The sequence below is a fragment of the Megachile rotundata genome, chromosome 3 (assembly GCF_050947335.1).
Source record: "Megachile rotundata isolate GNS110a chromosome 3, iyMegRotu1, whole genome shotgun sequence".
NCBI classification, from domain to species: domain Eukaryota; kingdom Metazoa; phylum Arthropoda; class Insecta; order Hymenoptera; family Megachilidae; genus Megachile; species Megachile rotundata.
In genome coordinates, this window is record NC_134985.1 from 14,066,286 (window position 1) to 14,083,666 (window position 17,381).

A 17,381-nucleotide genomic window follows, 5' to 3' on the forward strand; every position below is an offset into this window, starting at 1 on the left:
CAGTAAGAGTTTATTTTCGTTTAAACGAATGGAAGGTTTTCGAAATAAGCAGGCTGGTTTTTGAAACAAAGGAGAACGTGTTATTATCCGTAATTGTCTAGGTTGAAAAGGAAGTATTCGGTCGGAGACGATCGATAAAACAGTTCGATTCGCGTGCGAAACGCCGGTGGCGGAGGGCGAGAAGCGTACGCGAGATTCAAAGCGGTGAATCCGAACAGCGATTCCCGCCTTTTTCACGGCGGCTCTCGTTACGTAAATGCGGCTCTCGTCTCACGGCGAAGCCCGGTATTTTCGAACGTTCTCTAACCTTTAAAGGAAAAGAAACAGCTCGTATTCTGACGAAATCAACGACGGGAGGCTGGCCGGAGAGACCGGTAGCCCCGACGCGGTCGCGTCGTCGTCCACGTCGATCGTCGAGATCGTTCTGAACCGGCTAACGACGCGAAAAAGAGGGGAAAAAACGTGGCTGCGCGTGCGAAACGATAAAAAGAACGGAGACATGAACAATGGCGACTTACCGGCGGCTCGATGAGGTCTCCTCGCCCAGTCGTCTTCGATCAAGGGCGCGACCCTACGTGCGCGCAGGGTCAAAGGGCAAGAAACGACGATAAGCAAGATCGACAAGAGACCACCGTGGAAATGCATCTCGGCTGCTTTCGAGTCCGTCTCTCGTTGCGTCTTCGTCTCTTTCTCTCTCTCTCCGTCGCACTCTCGCGTCTCTCCTATTCACCGTCTCGTCTCTGGCACTCGCGCGCGATGCTTGACGCGTATATAGCGCGTTTTCCTTCGTCTCTTTTCCACCTTCGCGTACTCTTCTCGCGTCTCGTTTCGTCGCTGTCTTTCTCTGCTACGAAAGACGCTCGACTCCGTCTCTGTCCGGCGCGCGGAGCCGCGGCACTGGTCTATTAACGACCGTTCACTGCACAAAACTCTTTCCACCGTGCGTGTCTCGCACCACCTTATTTCGAGGAGGATCGGCTAACGACGACCGGCGAAGTCGATGACAACTGCGACGATACGCGGCCGGGTCGGTCGCGCGCACGATAACGATTAGAAACAATCGACGGCCCCACGGGACAGCCCGCAGTATTTACCGCAGATAACGCGAGAGGTGTGCGTCGCGCACCGCGTTCTCGAGGCACGTCCGACGGCTAAAGGTACACGAGCCTCTCTCGTCCGTCGATTTATCTTCCGACTATTTATTTACTATCCCTTTCGTCGTTTTTTCGCTATCTCGTTCGTACGAGCACGAACGCGTAACTGCGCGCGCGTTTTATAAGGCGGCACACAACGGGCGACGAGTTTCGAGAGGGACACGAAACGGAGCTGCTGGTGGCGTGGTTGGCAACCTCTCTTTTCCTCTTCTTCGCTCCGTCTCGCTCGTTCGCGCCTCGCTCTCTTCACCTACGATTCGCGCGTGTCTCTCGCGGCGCAACTCGCCGGTACGCTCCGCTTCTGTCGCCGGGTCACCGCTCCAAACTCTCGAGCCGATCATCCACACGCGATTCACCAGCCGGCCAGCAGCGACTTCGCGCTCCTTTTCGTATCAGATGATCGTCGACGCCAAATCCCGAGCGACGGCCGAGCGTCGCATCGCGCCTGCGCGGCGATATTCCGCGCTGTACATATACGTCCAACGCGAGCAACGCGAGACTTCGATCGCGATTTAACGGCGGACCTTTCTCGATCACCGACCAAATATCCTTCTTTTCTCACCCGTCCGGCAACAACGGCCTCGTTCCGCGCGAACCAACGTGCGTCTGACACGGTCGCCGCGTGACTGCCGTCACTGACTAACCGATCGCGAGTGACTGACTGACTGTGGCTGGTGGGAAGCTGTTACTCGGCTTGCTCTCTGCGCCCGTGCCGCCACTGAATCCGATGCGTTTGATCATCGGCACCGCCGGCTGGCTCGCTCGAAAAAGCTTCTGCTTTGGCGCTTGCGCCACGACGAATCGCTTTTTCGCTTTCGTACGCGTGACCGCGTCTCCGCCGGTAACGCGAGAGCGCGCGGACGCGTTTACGTGTGCCGTTACATGTACGCGCGCGCGACGCCGACCACCACCACCCTCCGGGAGGACGCGACGCCTTTGCCCGCGGGAGCGTCGCTCTGTCTGCCGTCGAACCGACTTTTCTCTCTCGTCTCTTATAATAGTTTTCGACCACGTGTGTCGGGATCTAGATCTTCGCGCTTTCGAATCCGCGACGATCGCCGAGAGATAATCGCGCGTCGCTTTATCTGTCGATCTTATCGTTGCTCGGCCTCTTCCGCGTTCTCGAAATCGCTCGATCGATCGCGGAAACGTGTCGCGACGACGCTCCGTTCGCCGGGTACCATGCCGGAGATGTTCGTTTTCGCGCGTGTCCGTTCGACGAGGATACTCTCGAGTCGGATGACCAAAGGACTCTACCGTTCGAAAATACGCTAACACGAGGAGGAAACGCGTTCCGCCGATATGTGGCCGACGATGACAACTGTCCGCAGGCCGGTCGAGTCCGTCGCTTTTATGGGGATAGCCGAGCACGCTGTCGCGGCAGCGGGACTCGCCGTTCGCGTGTGTGTGCGTACGCGCGTTTACGCGCCGCCGTGTATAGTGCGCGCACGCGCGAACACGGCTTCCTTTATCCGTACGAATAGAATATTAGCCGTCTAGGCCGCGTCGAGATGCATATACGCGAAGGAAACCGACAGAGAACAGGGATTAACCGAGAGAACCCGTGTCGTCCGGTGCGCGATACCTCGATCGCGGTGGGTGTCGCGAATGACTGTACTGTCCAAGAGGTGTGCGAGAGTGCGCCGCGCGTGTGGGTGCTCTGCCCCACCACCGGTCGACCAGTCACCACCACTATCGCGATTACCACCACCATCGCAGGCCGTGCACACCGCTCCGCGCAGCGGCGAATACACCGGTATCGGAGACCGCCGACCGTGGAACGTACGCTTCTTCGCGTTTCGTCATTTCACCCACACTCGGATTATTGGAAACGCTTGTATCGCGTTTATCTCGCTGTTCGCTTGTCATTTTTGATAGGGCTCTCGTCGTTCTTCCTTCGGCTATCTCGAGAGATCTTAACGTGCCCACGCGAGCTCAACCGACGCCTTCGGTACCTGACCCTTAACGCCACCCCCTGACATGCGGAGCGACTAACGAAATCTCTCGCGAACGGACACCGAACCTCTTCACGAATTTCAACTTCGAACGAGAAATTAGTCGTACTCCTTTTAAATGTCTAATTATGTAAATAAATCCGGATGCATGACTTTTGGTCGATGGACTTAATACCAAACGTCCACATATGTATCCTCACTATTCATTCTCGTGATATAGCTCCTGCTACATTTAATATATGATACGTCTACAAGACTTTTGTTCACTTTTGGAACACCCTGTATATCTTGTGCTTTCGATCGATAATTCAATGATAATTTAGATACCTGTCTATAATTAGCTAGAGATACGCGTGAGCCACCTTCCACTCGTTTCATCGTTGCTAAAAAGTTTGGAAAATTTTATCGCGCAAAAGTAAGACCACGACAATGAAAAACACGAATTCTTTGGCGAGGCGAACAGACTTAAACGGTGCATTTTTTTGCGCCATCAAGTAAACTAGCTCTACAAAGTCTCGTTTTACATTCGCTCTTAATACATACTGATGAATATTTTATACGCTCTGGCGCTGTTTTACGCGAGTTTCCAGCAACACAATATGGTAGACCTGATTAGCGATCTTCGGAAAAAAGTCAAAAGTAAATTGCTCGCGACGGAATTCTATGGGAGCAGAAGCAGCTTTACTACTTGCTTAGGGCGGTGATATAACGCGATAAAAATTAAAAGCGCGGAGTGAAATGGCGGATTACAAAAACGGGAGGTATAAAGTTCTCGAGGAAATATAAGGTGCTAGAGAGGAGAAGCTTGTAACCAACAGGTGGTTACGTTGTAGGGAGAACCATGAACTTTATCATAAGTCGTTATGTCGTCGCATGTCACATATCTATGCATAATGCTACCGTGAATGTATCGCATCAGTTAGGAGAGCAATATCGAACGAAAATACAATCGAATACATGACTCTAAGAATGTTCGGTACTGCGCTCTATCCGCAGCAATATAGCAAAAGGCATCAATGAAACCACAATCCCGGTGGTTTCCAATTCGCCTCGTTGATTCCCAACACGCGTCGAAATGACGTGCTCGGTTAAATGCGTTCTACTCGATGCAAATCCATCGTATGCCCGTCGCATAAATAAAAACCCTTGAGTAACGCATAATCGATATTTGTAGATCGATGAAGCAGCGTTTAAACATAGAAATGCTCCTGTCGAGCAGTCAGAGTATCCCGAAATCCGAACTGAGGAAATCAACGAGCCGACTATGTCCTTCTGAAATCACGGTAATCTAAAAAGGAACGGCTATAACGTTATCCTCTGTTACGGTGACGGATTGGGAGCGGCAACGGCAAACCCGTTACGAAATCGTCCCTAAGACGGGGTGACTAATTGCTAAGCGGCTTGTAAAAATTCGCAGGACAGTCTGTCGACATCGTGGCGCGGTCGTCCGATCGTGGTCGTCGCGCTGTTATACTTTTTGCCAGTGTGCACGCTCGACTAGAAAAGAGAGTGACGAAGAGAAGGATCGAACGGGTGGAGGAGTTGTGTGGGGTCGGAGAAGGGGCAGACGGGGTCGGAGGGGGTTGTCGGAGGACTGGACCGGGGCGAGGAGAAACGTGTGCGTGCGAGGCCTTAAGGTGAGAAAAGAAAAATGGCGAAGAGAGGCCGAGGCTGCGTCGTCCGCGCGCTCGAAGGCGAGAGGGGACGGCGCTTTCGCAGATTCCACGTGAGATACCTGCGGCATTCTTCGTTCTGCACCGGGCATTAAGCCGGATGCACATTCGTCGTGGACGACGCTCGCTGAATTCATTTCCAAGAAAAATATCTTCCGCCTCGAAACGAATTTTACGGCAGATTTTGTTCGCGGCCCGCCACAGAGGACGCTTTCTTCTTTTTTTTTTACTTTCGAGGGACACGAGCGAGGACCGCCGAGGAACCGGCAATAAAACATCTAATCCGACGATAAACCGCGCGTGATTCTTCCCCCGAGACGTTTACGCGTCTCTGACACCGTTCGTGCGCGCGACTGATGCGCACCAAATCGAACGCGATCCTCTGCGCAGCCCTCGCCCCGTTCTGATTGGTCGACCGATCGCGAGCGCGCGCATGCGCTCCTTTGAACTTTATTTATTTGTCAACTTATTCAAATAGTTGCCTTGTTAATCCTCTATTACCACTAGCTGTTCAATGAACTTACACTTCGAGGGGTAAATTTTAAAGATAATACAAATTTAAACCTGATATCGAAAATTAAAGAAGTTATAATTCCTAACTCGACGCAAAAATAATGAAATAAAATATAGTCATCTGTTTAAACAAATACTCCATCGAGCGATGAAATCATTTCCGAGCTCCTCCCCAATTATTTCGAAAAAGCGTACCGATGCGACGAAAGGAGTTTTAGCAAAACATATTATGTAACCTCTCGTACGATCGTCGTGAAAGAACGAAAGAAAGAAGAAGAAAAAGACGCGAGGAGAATTCCGTATTTTGCAAATAATTATGGAAGATGATTCACTGAGAACCGTGTCATTGTCAACAAGACTACCTGCCGATTGCGTCATCCGCATGCGAATTAATTTCGCAATTTCCCATTATAATCTTAATGCTTTTTGGTAGGTTCGAGTTTAATGGGCACGCATCGTTCGTCCGGCTTCGACCCCGTTTACGATTCCCAAAATAGAGCCGTAAAGGTGTAATCGACGTAACAAAGATTTACATTACCGATCCCTTATATCTGCGAATCCTCTCTTCACATTTCAATGAATTCACGTTACAAGGTTCAGTACTAGCATTTTGTAAGATTCGAATGCTAGAGAGGAGTCTATGATTCAAGGGGAGATTACGATGGAGGGAAAGAGTGGAACTAGGAAGTGGCCTGAACTTAGAGTGTAACGATAAAGAAATGTAAACAGTGCAATTTAACCCTTTGCGCTCGAGAGGTGACTCTCAGTCACCGTTTTGTTTAATAAAACAATTTGAAATAATTATTTTTTAACTGATTTTTTAATACGACACGTGTGATGTATAAACACAGTGAAACGAACAAACAGTGGAAATTATTAGTAGAGAAATAATAACCTCAAAAGAATTCATTTAACTTTGTAACTAAGTTTTAAAGTTGCCGTTTGCAAACAGTCAAATTATCTTCAAAGGGTTAAAAAACCAAGTATTGTACAACATAGTCGTTTCGGAACGTATGTAAGATGCGGTTAGGAGCGGGGGTGTACACACGTAAGTATGTCCGAAGGTAACGAACGAGTGGGACGACAATAATCAACGAAGGGTATAAGAGGAACAAGCTAATACTCGAGCCAATAAGAAAACGAATCATGATAGATGGTAGAGAAAGAAGAAATGAAATAATACTCGGATGGCTAAAGGAGAGGGATATATTTGGCGTGCGCCGACAATACCGAACACCCTGCATTCCTACGGGACCGACAATGAGCATTGTGCGATCGTGTCTGCGTTATAGGCGAGCAACGTCGAGCTTGACTTTATTTCTCCGGTCCCTCTCGGTCGCATAGAGAAAGGGATATCATTGTTAAAAGGGACCAAGCGAAGGGTCTACGAAGCGTTACATCCGCTCATCCGACGTTGAATAGAAATACTCCTCCACCTCCTATCTCTTCCTCTCTCGTCTCTGTTCCCTCTTCTTTTTTGTGGTCCCTGTTATGGTGGTGGCACCCTAAGTCGCCAAGAATCTATTAGATTTGTCATAGCCGCGCTACGTGAATAGTCCTCGGTCAGATGATCCCTTAACACCCTTTTTCTCCCTGTCTCTCTTTCATACGCTTTCTTTCTTCCTTCCTTCGACCTCCTTTTTTTCCTTTCGTTCGCCTGTTGTCAGACGTACCTGCGAAAACGCAAAATGCAGCGTCAGAATCCGATCGTAAAGCCGTGCGCCACAAAAGGAGGGCTCCGATAATTCCTCGAAGTAATTGAGTTTCTTCTTGTTTCATTGTGCGTGTGGTCTCGCGCCACAATTGGACACACGACCAGACCGGACAACAGTGATAGAGAATTGAAATAAATCATTTTTTCCAGCCTCTTTGTGCGTCCTGATATCCTCTCACGATTTCTATCTGCGGGATCTTTATATTGTGCTCGATCAAAATCTTGCTGGTAGACATCTTTAGGTTCTTCTGCGATCCGAACTTCTATGTCTTCGATTTCTGCAAACTTAGCGATTTGCGAATTCACAAATTTGAATTTCTCTTAAGATTAGCGGTCGATCGGGACAAGTGACCTGCTCGATAACTTAATAAATAATTTGTTAGTAACCGTCGAGGATATTAAATCGACTTGTATCTGATCGAACTTCGTTCAAGAAACGCTGTTGAATATTAATGTAAGAAAGTGAGTGAGCTCATCGGCGAACATTTAGCGCAGTTTTTCGAACGGTTCGACTGCAACGGGCAAAATAAATCTTGCATCGATACTTTTTTTCGCTTTCACTGAAGAGACTCGGCAGGCAAGAGAGCGGGTTGCTAGGTTCGTCAAGATTTTATTGGCCGTCGAGCGGGGACGTATAAAACACCATTTATATTCAGTGTATTTCACGCACTCGTGTGGTAACGTTCGTCCAGTAAAAATTGCCTCGACGAGATTAGCCAACGTTACGAAACGGTACTTCTCTCTTCTAAACCCGGTTGCAAACGTTATTTTGCAACGGAGACTCGTCCCGTGTCACATTCGCTCGACAATTTTCCTATCGTATCGTTCGATAAGATCGAATAAAACTATATGAAACGTGCCAGTCAGACTAACGATACAGTTATACTACTGAAAGAATAGATCCATACTATCTTCGCGTTATCTGCTCCACGTCTCTTAGGAAAACGATAGATAAACTCGGAACGATATTTGCAATAACGGTACGGTTTGCGTACAGTTTCTTACTACATTTTGTGAAGAAGCTGTACAGTTGGAAGCTGATTTGAGAAAATAGAGATTCAGCAAATTTGATGATCTGAACTTCCATCTTAAACTTCAAACTTGAACTTCCATCTTGAACTTCCATCTTAAACTACAAACTTGAACTTTCATCTTAAACTACAAACTTGAACTTTCATCTTGAACTACAAACTTGAACTTTCATCTTGAACTTCCATCTTGAACTACAAACTTGAACTTTCATCTTGAACTTCCATCTTAAACTTTCATCTTGAACTTCCATCTTAAACTACAAACTTGAACTTCCATCTCAAACTTCAAACTTGAACTTCCATCTTGAACTTCCATCTTAAACTTCCATCTTAAACTTCCATCTTGAACTTCCATCTTAAACTACAAACTTGAACTTCCATCTCAAACTTCAAACTTGAACTTCCATCTTAAACTTTAAACTTGAACTTCCATCTTAAACTACAAACTTGAACTTTCATCTTGAACTTCCATCTTGAACTTCCATCTTAAACTACAAACTTGAACTTCCATCTCAAACTTCAAACTTGAACTTCCATCTTAAACTTTAAACTTGAACTTCCATCTTAAACTACAAACTTGAACTTTCATCTTGAACTTCCATCTTGAACTTCCATCTTGAACTACAAACTTGAACTTTCATCTTGAACTTCCATCTCAAACTTCAAACTTGAACTTCCATCTTGAACTTTCATCTTAAACTTTAAACTTAAACTTAAATCCTAACCAATAGTGTATACATTGTAAATATATCGTCTTCAATATTCTCTATCCTTCTACCACATCAAACTTCTCGAGTGCCATACAAATACACTTTGTCAAGATTCAATCCCCATCGAAAATCCTCGTTATGGGAACCACTGTAATTTACGAGAGGACAATTTGGGCTCGTCCCATGTACCTTGCACAATCAAATCGTGCTTCCGCACTCGATACCCGGATTATCCGTGGGTCGTACGATGGCCAGGTGAAACTACCAAAGTAGTAGTAACTTTATTCATCGTGGCAGCGTCCGGTTCAGTTTTTCGTAGAACTCTGGCCATTGTCTTGGAGATTAATGGTGCCGCGGAAACCGTTCATCCTGCCTTTCGGCGGGAGAGCCGAAAGATTTCGCTCCTTTTGTGCGACCAACCACGCTTCTTCCTCTCGATCCCTTCTTTGCCGGTGAGAAGATGGGGTGGCCCATTCAATGCTCTCCAACGGCACGAAATTAAGTTTCTCGGGGTGAATTTCGTTTGATCTTTCGGTGCTCCGTCTATTCAATGGGAGAGAGCTGTTTCCCTAGGATTTCTTAATTGGTTGGGATATTAATCGTGTTTGATATATCGACTGTGAAGCTTCGTCGTGTTCTGCAGGGACATTGTCGTGGGATCATCCTTAGATTAGAGTCATTCCTGGACAAGTCTATTTAACCTACTCTCGTCTAAACCTACATTAAACCTAAACCTACCGGCATATAGTGTATACTTAATGTGAAATTAAAAATGAAGTTAAAAAATAAATAAACAAACGACGAAACATAAAATAGAACATACATTTATTCTTCATCGCGATGAAAATCAATGCGAATTACAAAAAATGTACTTTAACAAAATGTGTACCTTATAATCGGAAACTCGTGGAGTGGTCATTTGACCGGTTTGTTAGTTTTAGTGCTAAATCTTGTTAATTTTGCAAACCATTTTCACTCATCCCTTAAATGTCTAAGTGACATCATATTCCCAAATAATTCGCGTATTTGAAAGTCACTAGATCTCTTAATAAAACCTGAAACGTTTTCTGAAACACGAGAAGACGAACGGGTGTGGGAGCCACTGTACCGAACGCGTTCGAGCGGACGACGGGCCAAGAGGGAAGAACAGGGTCGTACAGAATTTTACAGTGCGCTACAAGGTGTAAATAACGCCGGAGCCACTATATACAGTCGGCACAGGAAACCTCGTGGTACGAATCGGTTTACGACCTTCCGGCGCCTCGAGACACCTGCCCGCACACCTCTCCTCAGCCTCTCACCTTACCGACCGCTTCTCCCGCTGATTCTTGAAAAATACTTGCCCCTTCCACCACGTACTGGTTCATTCAGGTAAACCCGGCTGTTGCTGAATGCGAGCAGACCTTGATCACAGCTAGGGAACTTGGAATTTTTCGAACGGGCCTCTTGATTTTGCCTTCGAACCTTCGTCATGCACTTTCCTCCTTTTTTAAACGCTATGCCTTCGCTTGACATTATAACTTATTTACTGTAATTATAATTTTAACTCTTATCTGCATAGACGAAGGAACCGTCAGAGTATCAACCGCCTTATCCCAGTATGTCAACCATTTTACCTCGACGTGTCAACCATCTTACGCAACAGTCAGACAAAATGGCGAACGCACGAATTAGTTTCTAATTTAAGTCCAAGGGTAACTATTCCGTATTGATAATATTGATTACATTATTTCAATCTTACATTACATTATTTTGCTGAAATATTGCATACCAAATAAAAAAATTGCAGATATTTTCGTTCAGTATTGTAATCGTTTCACCCTGATCTCTCTTGCTTTAAGATACAACCTTGACCGGATAAGGGTTAAAGCATCCGGGAAATAAACGAACGCGAAAAACGACAAGAAACATAGCTCGTACGTTGTTCGAATGTTTCTCGAACGCGTGACGATACGTCGCGGCGAATATGGAACTCGAACGGCAGAAAAATCCGCTCTGGTCGATAGCGTTGTTTTATTTACGACGTCCAGACAAATTCATTACGATAAACGGCGGAATAAAAACAGTCGCGGCGTGCTGCTGCAGTCCCCGGCCAACGAGGTCAATTAATTACGGCGCCAAAGAGGAAAAATTCAAATGAACACAGTGCCGACGCTATGTTTTTCTTATTGCCGGTAAACACCAGTTTCTGTCGTCGTGGATGTCGTCGCGTTAAATAATGACCAAGTACGCGGATTGAATTGTCCATTACAGGCTGCTAACCAACGAATTTCTAATACGCTAATCACACACGCTACTCGGGTAACAATTGCTTCCACTTTGTCAATTACAACGATTTCACGTGGCTTTCTCACAGTAATGCGGACGTAACGCGACACCCTGTAATTTACTGCGAGTGAAATCGGTAATTAGCATGTTCAGCATACAAAATCGAAGGTGGCCTCTAGTGAGAGTGTTTAGAGGAAGAGGTCTAGGGGAAATTTTGGAACTAACTGGATTCTAGGATCTAGACGGATTGTAGGATCTTTGGAACTACTTAACGAGAGCTACAAGGAGCTTAGGTCAATGACTCGAGTCCTAGGGAAATCTTAGGAGTGTAGGTTCTAGAGGAATCCAAATGGAACCTGAAAAGTAGGGACATCCTACGACTCATAGAGTGGCCAGAATCTAGAGTACCACAGAAGCTGAAGATCCTAGAGAGAATCCAAATTCTAGAAATAGATTCGAACAAGGACCTAAAGGCAAGGAAGCACTCGGTACTTAGCAAGGGCCTATAACATATGGGGCTCTTAATAAAATCTAAAGTGTCAGAGCCAACCAGGAACCTCGTCCTGCATTCTAGAGCTCGCTAATCAAGACCAAATGTAAAGCGCTAATGTGACGTGTCGCGACAGGCTCTCGTCGCAAATCGATGCGAACAATGTTTTGTTTACGTCTCGCCCGAGAATAACATCGGTGCCGAATGCAGAAACCGTGTACAACCATAACCTCGTTTTAGGCACGCTCGAAATTTTGGCGCACACCGGACATGACCATATATACATAAGTTTCGTAGGTAGGGGCGCGTAGCTAAGAATCTGTGTCATGTCGCGTAAACGTACTATAATAATAATACACTATAAATACGCTTGAGTAAGAAACGCACTGTCCGCGAGGCGGAGGGAGAGGGAAAGTATATGCAGGCGCCGGCGCCGGCGGACGGGTACATTACACGCGCCAAGGAAGTATTATCCGTCCCACGTATACAACGTACTCGCTTCTTCCTCTCTTTGTCCCTCCCGTTCTTCTTCCTACGTTTTCCACTCTCTTACCTCGTTGATTCTCTTCGTCGTTTTACCTCTCGCTCGCGCCGTCTTCCTCTTTCCCGTCTCGACGATCCTTTTTTTCTTCTCTTCTTTCCGTTCCCACCTCGATATGTCCCTCCCTGTTTTTTCAACGGTCTGCGGATGTCTGTCTCTCTTCTTCGATAACTCTAGGGGCGACTTAAGCCCTGTACACACCTGCGCGTGTTAAAATATTGTACGACGTTTGTATGCGTTGTATTCTGCGCGTGTTTATCCGCTACAAGTCCTGCTTATCATCCGTTACATCGTCTCACGTTGCATAGACACATGTATCCTCCGAGCGTGGCATTTGTCGCGTGTATTGTACGATAATTGTACGCGGAATACAGTGCTCGCGATATTTGTCGCGTACGGTAATTGTCGCGTGTCGTCTGTTACGTGCGGTATTTGTCGCGTGGTATTTCCTGCGCGTGAGATTCGACACACGCGATATTTCTCACACGGTAATCCCTTGTGGTATTTCTACGTGCGATGCCTGTCGCGTCATATTTGTCGCGCGCGGTAATTGTTGCGCGCTGCATTTGTCGCCTATGATATTTTACTGCGTGTGACATTGGTCACGCGTGGTATTTTCTATGCATGGTATATATCACGTGTGATGTTTTGTACGCGTAGTAATGCGCAATGTCTCATTCGATAATTGTAGCATACGGTAATTGTCGTACGCTACATTTATCGCAAGCGGTGATTGTGTATCTACCTCGCATCACGATTACGCGCGTCGTATTTCGTATGCAATGACGCACAGAGTAATTGTCGCATGTGTTATTTCCTACGTGTGGTATCATTGCACGTATTAAGCGCTTCAGGTCATCTTCACCAAACTGCAATTTAGATAGTATCCAGGTGTGAATAGAACTTAAGTCTCGCGCCAAACTGACCGGATCACGGGCGCCGTCCCTTGTAACTGGCTCGGTTGAACGACCAACCGGCTCGATCTCATCTTTCCATCCCCGTGCTCTTCCTATTCTTGTTTTCATCGTAGCGATCGAGCTAGGACGACGCTCGTTAGACGCGAAATCGATCTTAATTTCTCGGAGTTTGAATGGCCGCGCGAAACCGAGTCGCGTATCGGCTTCGTCGTTGACCACTTGTCAAGTGTCCCGGCGTCGTTCGATTCAGATATTCAGCGGTGAAGCTGGTTTTAAGGGGAGCTAGACGGGTTTTAGAAAGCAGACGCGATATTTATGACAACGTTGCTCGTTGCCTTTTCTTTTGCCGCTATTTACCCACTGGCCGGACAGACGTACTGCCTCGCGTCGTAAATCATCCACCGGGAAGAAGATAAAATGTCGTTCGTTAAAATTTTGTTTTTGATAAACTAGTTCCACGGAATCCGTTCCCGTCCTGCAATACGGGCTTCTCCTTTTCTTCCTTGTTTCCTCCTTTTGCGAGAACGCATGACGCATGGCTCGTGCTGGCTTCTTCCCGGCTCCGCAGGTTCCGAGTGGTCTAGACTTCGACGGCCAGACGTATCCTCGTGATATATCGTTCTTAAGGGAGGAACGTGAGAAATCTTTGAATATGCGAAACCGTACGAGGTGTTCATGAATATATTTAGCGGGTCTTTCGAAAATCGAATAGATTCTAGCTCGTTTTCGAACGCAAATAGAAACTGACACACCTGACATTGCTATGAAACGAATGCAGATGTCATTAGGTTTGTGTGATATTGGCTAAATTTCATGCGTGTTACGCAATCCATTTACTCCTTATTAAACTTCACAAATTTTCTTATTTGACTGTCAAGTGCATCAATAATTATATGTCAATTATCAGTCAATTATCACAGTTAATATTTTTAACCTTCAGTCAACGCCAAGTACCCTTAATGCTATGGAGGATTTCACAGCTTTGATCTTACAGTATTTATTAAAATATTGAATTAAATAAATCAGAAAAATTTGTTCCGAAACTTTCTCTGCTGCATATAATGTCACCCAACAATTTCCGAGTACAACTCTCACTTCACTTTCCCACGTTTCGTAGATTCCTAAACCATTCACACTCTACTACCATGATTACACCACCGATATTATAACTGGTCAAGGTACATTGCAGCTAATTTTAATATCAGCTTCTCGATCCGCGAACGATCTTCGTTTTATCGCGTGCTGCTTAAGCTTCCATTTTTCTAGCCTCGGAGTGCCTCCATCTATCAACGACAACGAAACCGACAAAACAGCAGAAATAGAGAACAAATAGGGTAAATTAGAACGGAACTTTATAAACACGTTTGTGGACTATTCTGATAATCATAAATAACTGTACGGAAAATTCAAGAAAATCTTGAATTAATTTTACATTAATTCTGAATGTAAGTCTAGACTTTTGCTATATCGTCGGTTTCATGCGGACTTTCATGGGCATTTCCTATACGTTATATTATCCACGCGTTATATCGCCACTGCATTCGCTACTGACGTTTCTTGCGCATCGTATAACCACACGTTATATTTCCTACACGTCGTATCACCATGCGCTGCAACTACTATGCGCGGTATTTCCCACGCATTGTATTTGCTACGCATTATTTCTCACGCTTTATATCGCCACGCGTGGTATTTCCCACGGACTGTGTTCGCAACGCATGGTATTTCCCACGTACTGTATTTCCTACGCGTCGTATAACCAGCGCCTCATATTGCCGCTCGTCATATCGCCACGCTTGTATCGAAAACTTTCAACAATACCCACGTACAATATTAAGATTGGAGTACTCGTCACGCGTACCACTTTCGGCAACTCCGGTACATAAATTTCCCACGGACTGTGTTCGCAACGCATGGTATTTCCCACGTACTGTATTTCCTACGCGTCGTATAACCAGCGCCTCATATTGCCGCGCGTCATATCGCCACGCTTGTATCGAAAACTTTCAACAATACCCACGTACAATATTAAGATTGGAGTACTCGTCGCGCGTGCCACTTTCGGCGACTCCGGTACATAAATATGAAATACGCGTATGTAAATAAAGCGTGTATAACATATGCGCATAATCACTCTAAGTACACACCCTGAGCGGATCCAAGCTTACGTGTTTGGAGCAGAAATATTCGCCCTTCTGCATCCACAAATATATATACGTCCGCGTGGATCTATTAGTCCACGCCTCTGCCGCACACGCGTTCTCGCATCAGATGAGATTATCGCGAAGCGTACAGTAATGCTAGAACGCTTTGAACTTTTCGTCTCGAGCCTGTCATTCCCGGAATCGTATCGATACATCTTTCGACAGCGTAAACGATAAAACGACGTACGTGTGGGCTGGTAAACAAACGTTACTTCGATAAAACAGCTGCAGCGTCAGTGGTGATTTCTGAATTATGGCAGTTGATCGAGAACGTGTTTGAACAGACGGTTTCAGACTTGCGAACACACATATTGCTATGAATTTTTTATTATCCAGTGTTTTCTATCAAATTAGTCAGATTTTCTTATCCTCGGTAGGGTTCTAGCTTTTAAACTTCCCTTAGACTATAAGCTCTTTAAGATTTTCTTCTGAATCTTATTGTCGCTTCCTAGTCTCCAACAGCTTCTAGGAACCAAGTCAGAGTTTCTGTGCATCTTAAAAATTTTCTAAGAGTTTAGGCTATGTCCAGATTCTTCTAAGTTTTGTTTCTTCTTGATCTGGAAATAATGGAAAACATCTGCCCCCACGTATCCCTTTAATCCCTAAACTTTCACAACGTGGAATTGCATAAAACCAGCCATAAAAACAAAATGTCACTGTGTCACCATAACAAAAGGCACGATACTTAATGTCGCTTAAAAACATACCTTCGAAGTAAATTGCATCGTAATCCGCCTTCACCTATTTGTAGATATAAATAGAACATTTATTGCAACTGTTTCGAAAGAAAATACTTAATAACGAGACAGGTTACGAGTGCACAGAGAACGATGTCTAAAACGAACGTTATATTGCCGTGAACTGTACGTAGCGGACAGGGTATTATTCGTCCCACACGTTCACCCATTACCGACCCTCCCCTCGGCCTTTTTCTCGCGGGCGGCGTTTTAGCCCGTGCGCACGTGTTTATGTAAATTTTCGCGCGTATGCACGTACCGAGTGACTTATACCCTGGCCACGCATCGAAACGTTATTCACGGTGTGAACATTAAGAACGCCGGCCGACGAAAACCACTCGACGCCGGCTCGGCTCGGTTCCTCGCCTCGGCATCTTTGCCTCCGTCGAAGGAGATCCGACGCGACGCGACGGCTTCACGAGGCACGCCGCAAAGATCGATGGCTCGTAATTCTCGAGCAACGAACCGGAGGAATCTTGGAAGGCCGCCGAGTTCGTTGTAAAGTACACAGCCAAAATTGAATACCGATATTTCAGGAGCTGTCGACAACCGAGCAACTCGTGAAACTTCAGCCAAGCTTTATCGAGCATTTCATCTTTCCTGACGCTTCTGCTTACTTCGATCTTTCACCGCTTCATCGTGAACCTAGCCCGTTGCGTACTTAAAATTCTATTTGCCGTCGTTCAACGAAACGCCGACCGATCCGTGGAAACCCGACAGGCAACGGCGACTTCCTGATAGAACGGCGACGCGGACGATGATGGATGAACGCGACGGACGATTCAATTACGAGGTGCGATTAATTTCATAGTTTGAGGACACAGAGATACGTGGATAGGAAGGTACCTTGAGGAAGAGCTGATGTTTCAAAGTTAACTTGTTTCTTCTACCGCATTTCTCTGTTATGGTATACCTGTTGCTGTCCAACTGTTCGAATATTCCATGGGTTAGTAAGGATAGCACTGAAATGAAATTTATCCTGATCAACTGTCGGCGCAGACTATGATAGATGAATGCAGACAACATTTCAGTTATAAGTTATGATTAATTTCATAGTTTAAGGACAACGAGATACGTAGATAGGAAGGTACCTTTAGGAATTAATGTCTCAAAGTTGACTTGTCTCTTCTACAACGTTTCTATACCATGGTATACCTGTTGACAGTCACGTACTCGGATATTTATGGATTAGGATAGCACTGAAATGAAATATATCCCGATTGAGTTGCGTAGACTACAATGGATAAATACAGCCACCGATTTAGTTGCGAATAGTAATTCCAAAATTTGAGAATATTAAGATAAGTGGATAGGAAGGTACCTTCGGGACAACGAGTCAAAGTCTCAGAATTAACATGTTTCTTCTGTCGCGTTTCTGTGCTATGGCATATGTACGTGTTCAACTTAGCATTAGTAAGGACAATGCTGAAATAGAATGGATTTCGTGTACAGAAAGTAAATTAGTGTTTCGCCG

The 17,381-nt window shown here is 45.7% G+C and overlaps 1 protein-coding gene across 11 annotated transcripts in view; it reads right to left on the reverse strand.

Moving 5' to 3' along the window:
• Window positions 1–17,381, reverse strand: part of sog (chordin short gastrulation) — a 141,678-nt gene that overhangs the window by 119,826 nt on the left and 4,471 nt on the right. For 9 of the 11 annotated variants that reach the window (XM_076529209.1, XM_076529207.1, XM_076529205.1 and 6 more), the window contains 4 exons: window positions 17,229–17,332; window positions 16,999–17,106; window positions 16,754–16,869; window positions 519–7,294 (listed from right to left, as the gene is read on the reverse strand). In XM_076529209.1, the coding sequence (XP_076385324.1) occupies window positions 519–645 (127 nt within the window). In that variant the 5' untranslated portion in view covers window positions 646–7,294; window positions 16,754–16,869; window positions 16,999–17,106; window positions 17,229–17,332. Of the gene's footprint in view, window positions 1–518; window positions 7,295–16,753; window positions 16,870–16,998; window positions 17,142–17,228; window positions 17,333–17,381 lie in introns of all 11 variants that reach the window. The other 2 variants (XM_076529203.1, XM_076529211.1) reach the window with 2 other exon arrangements.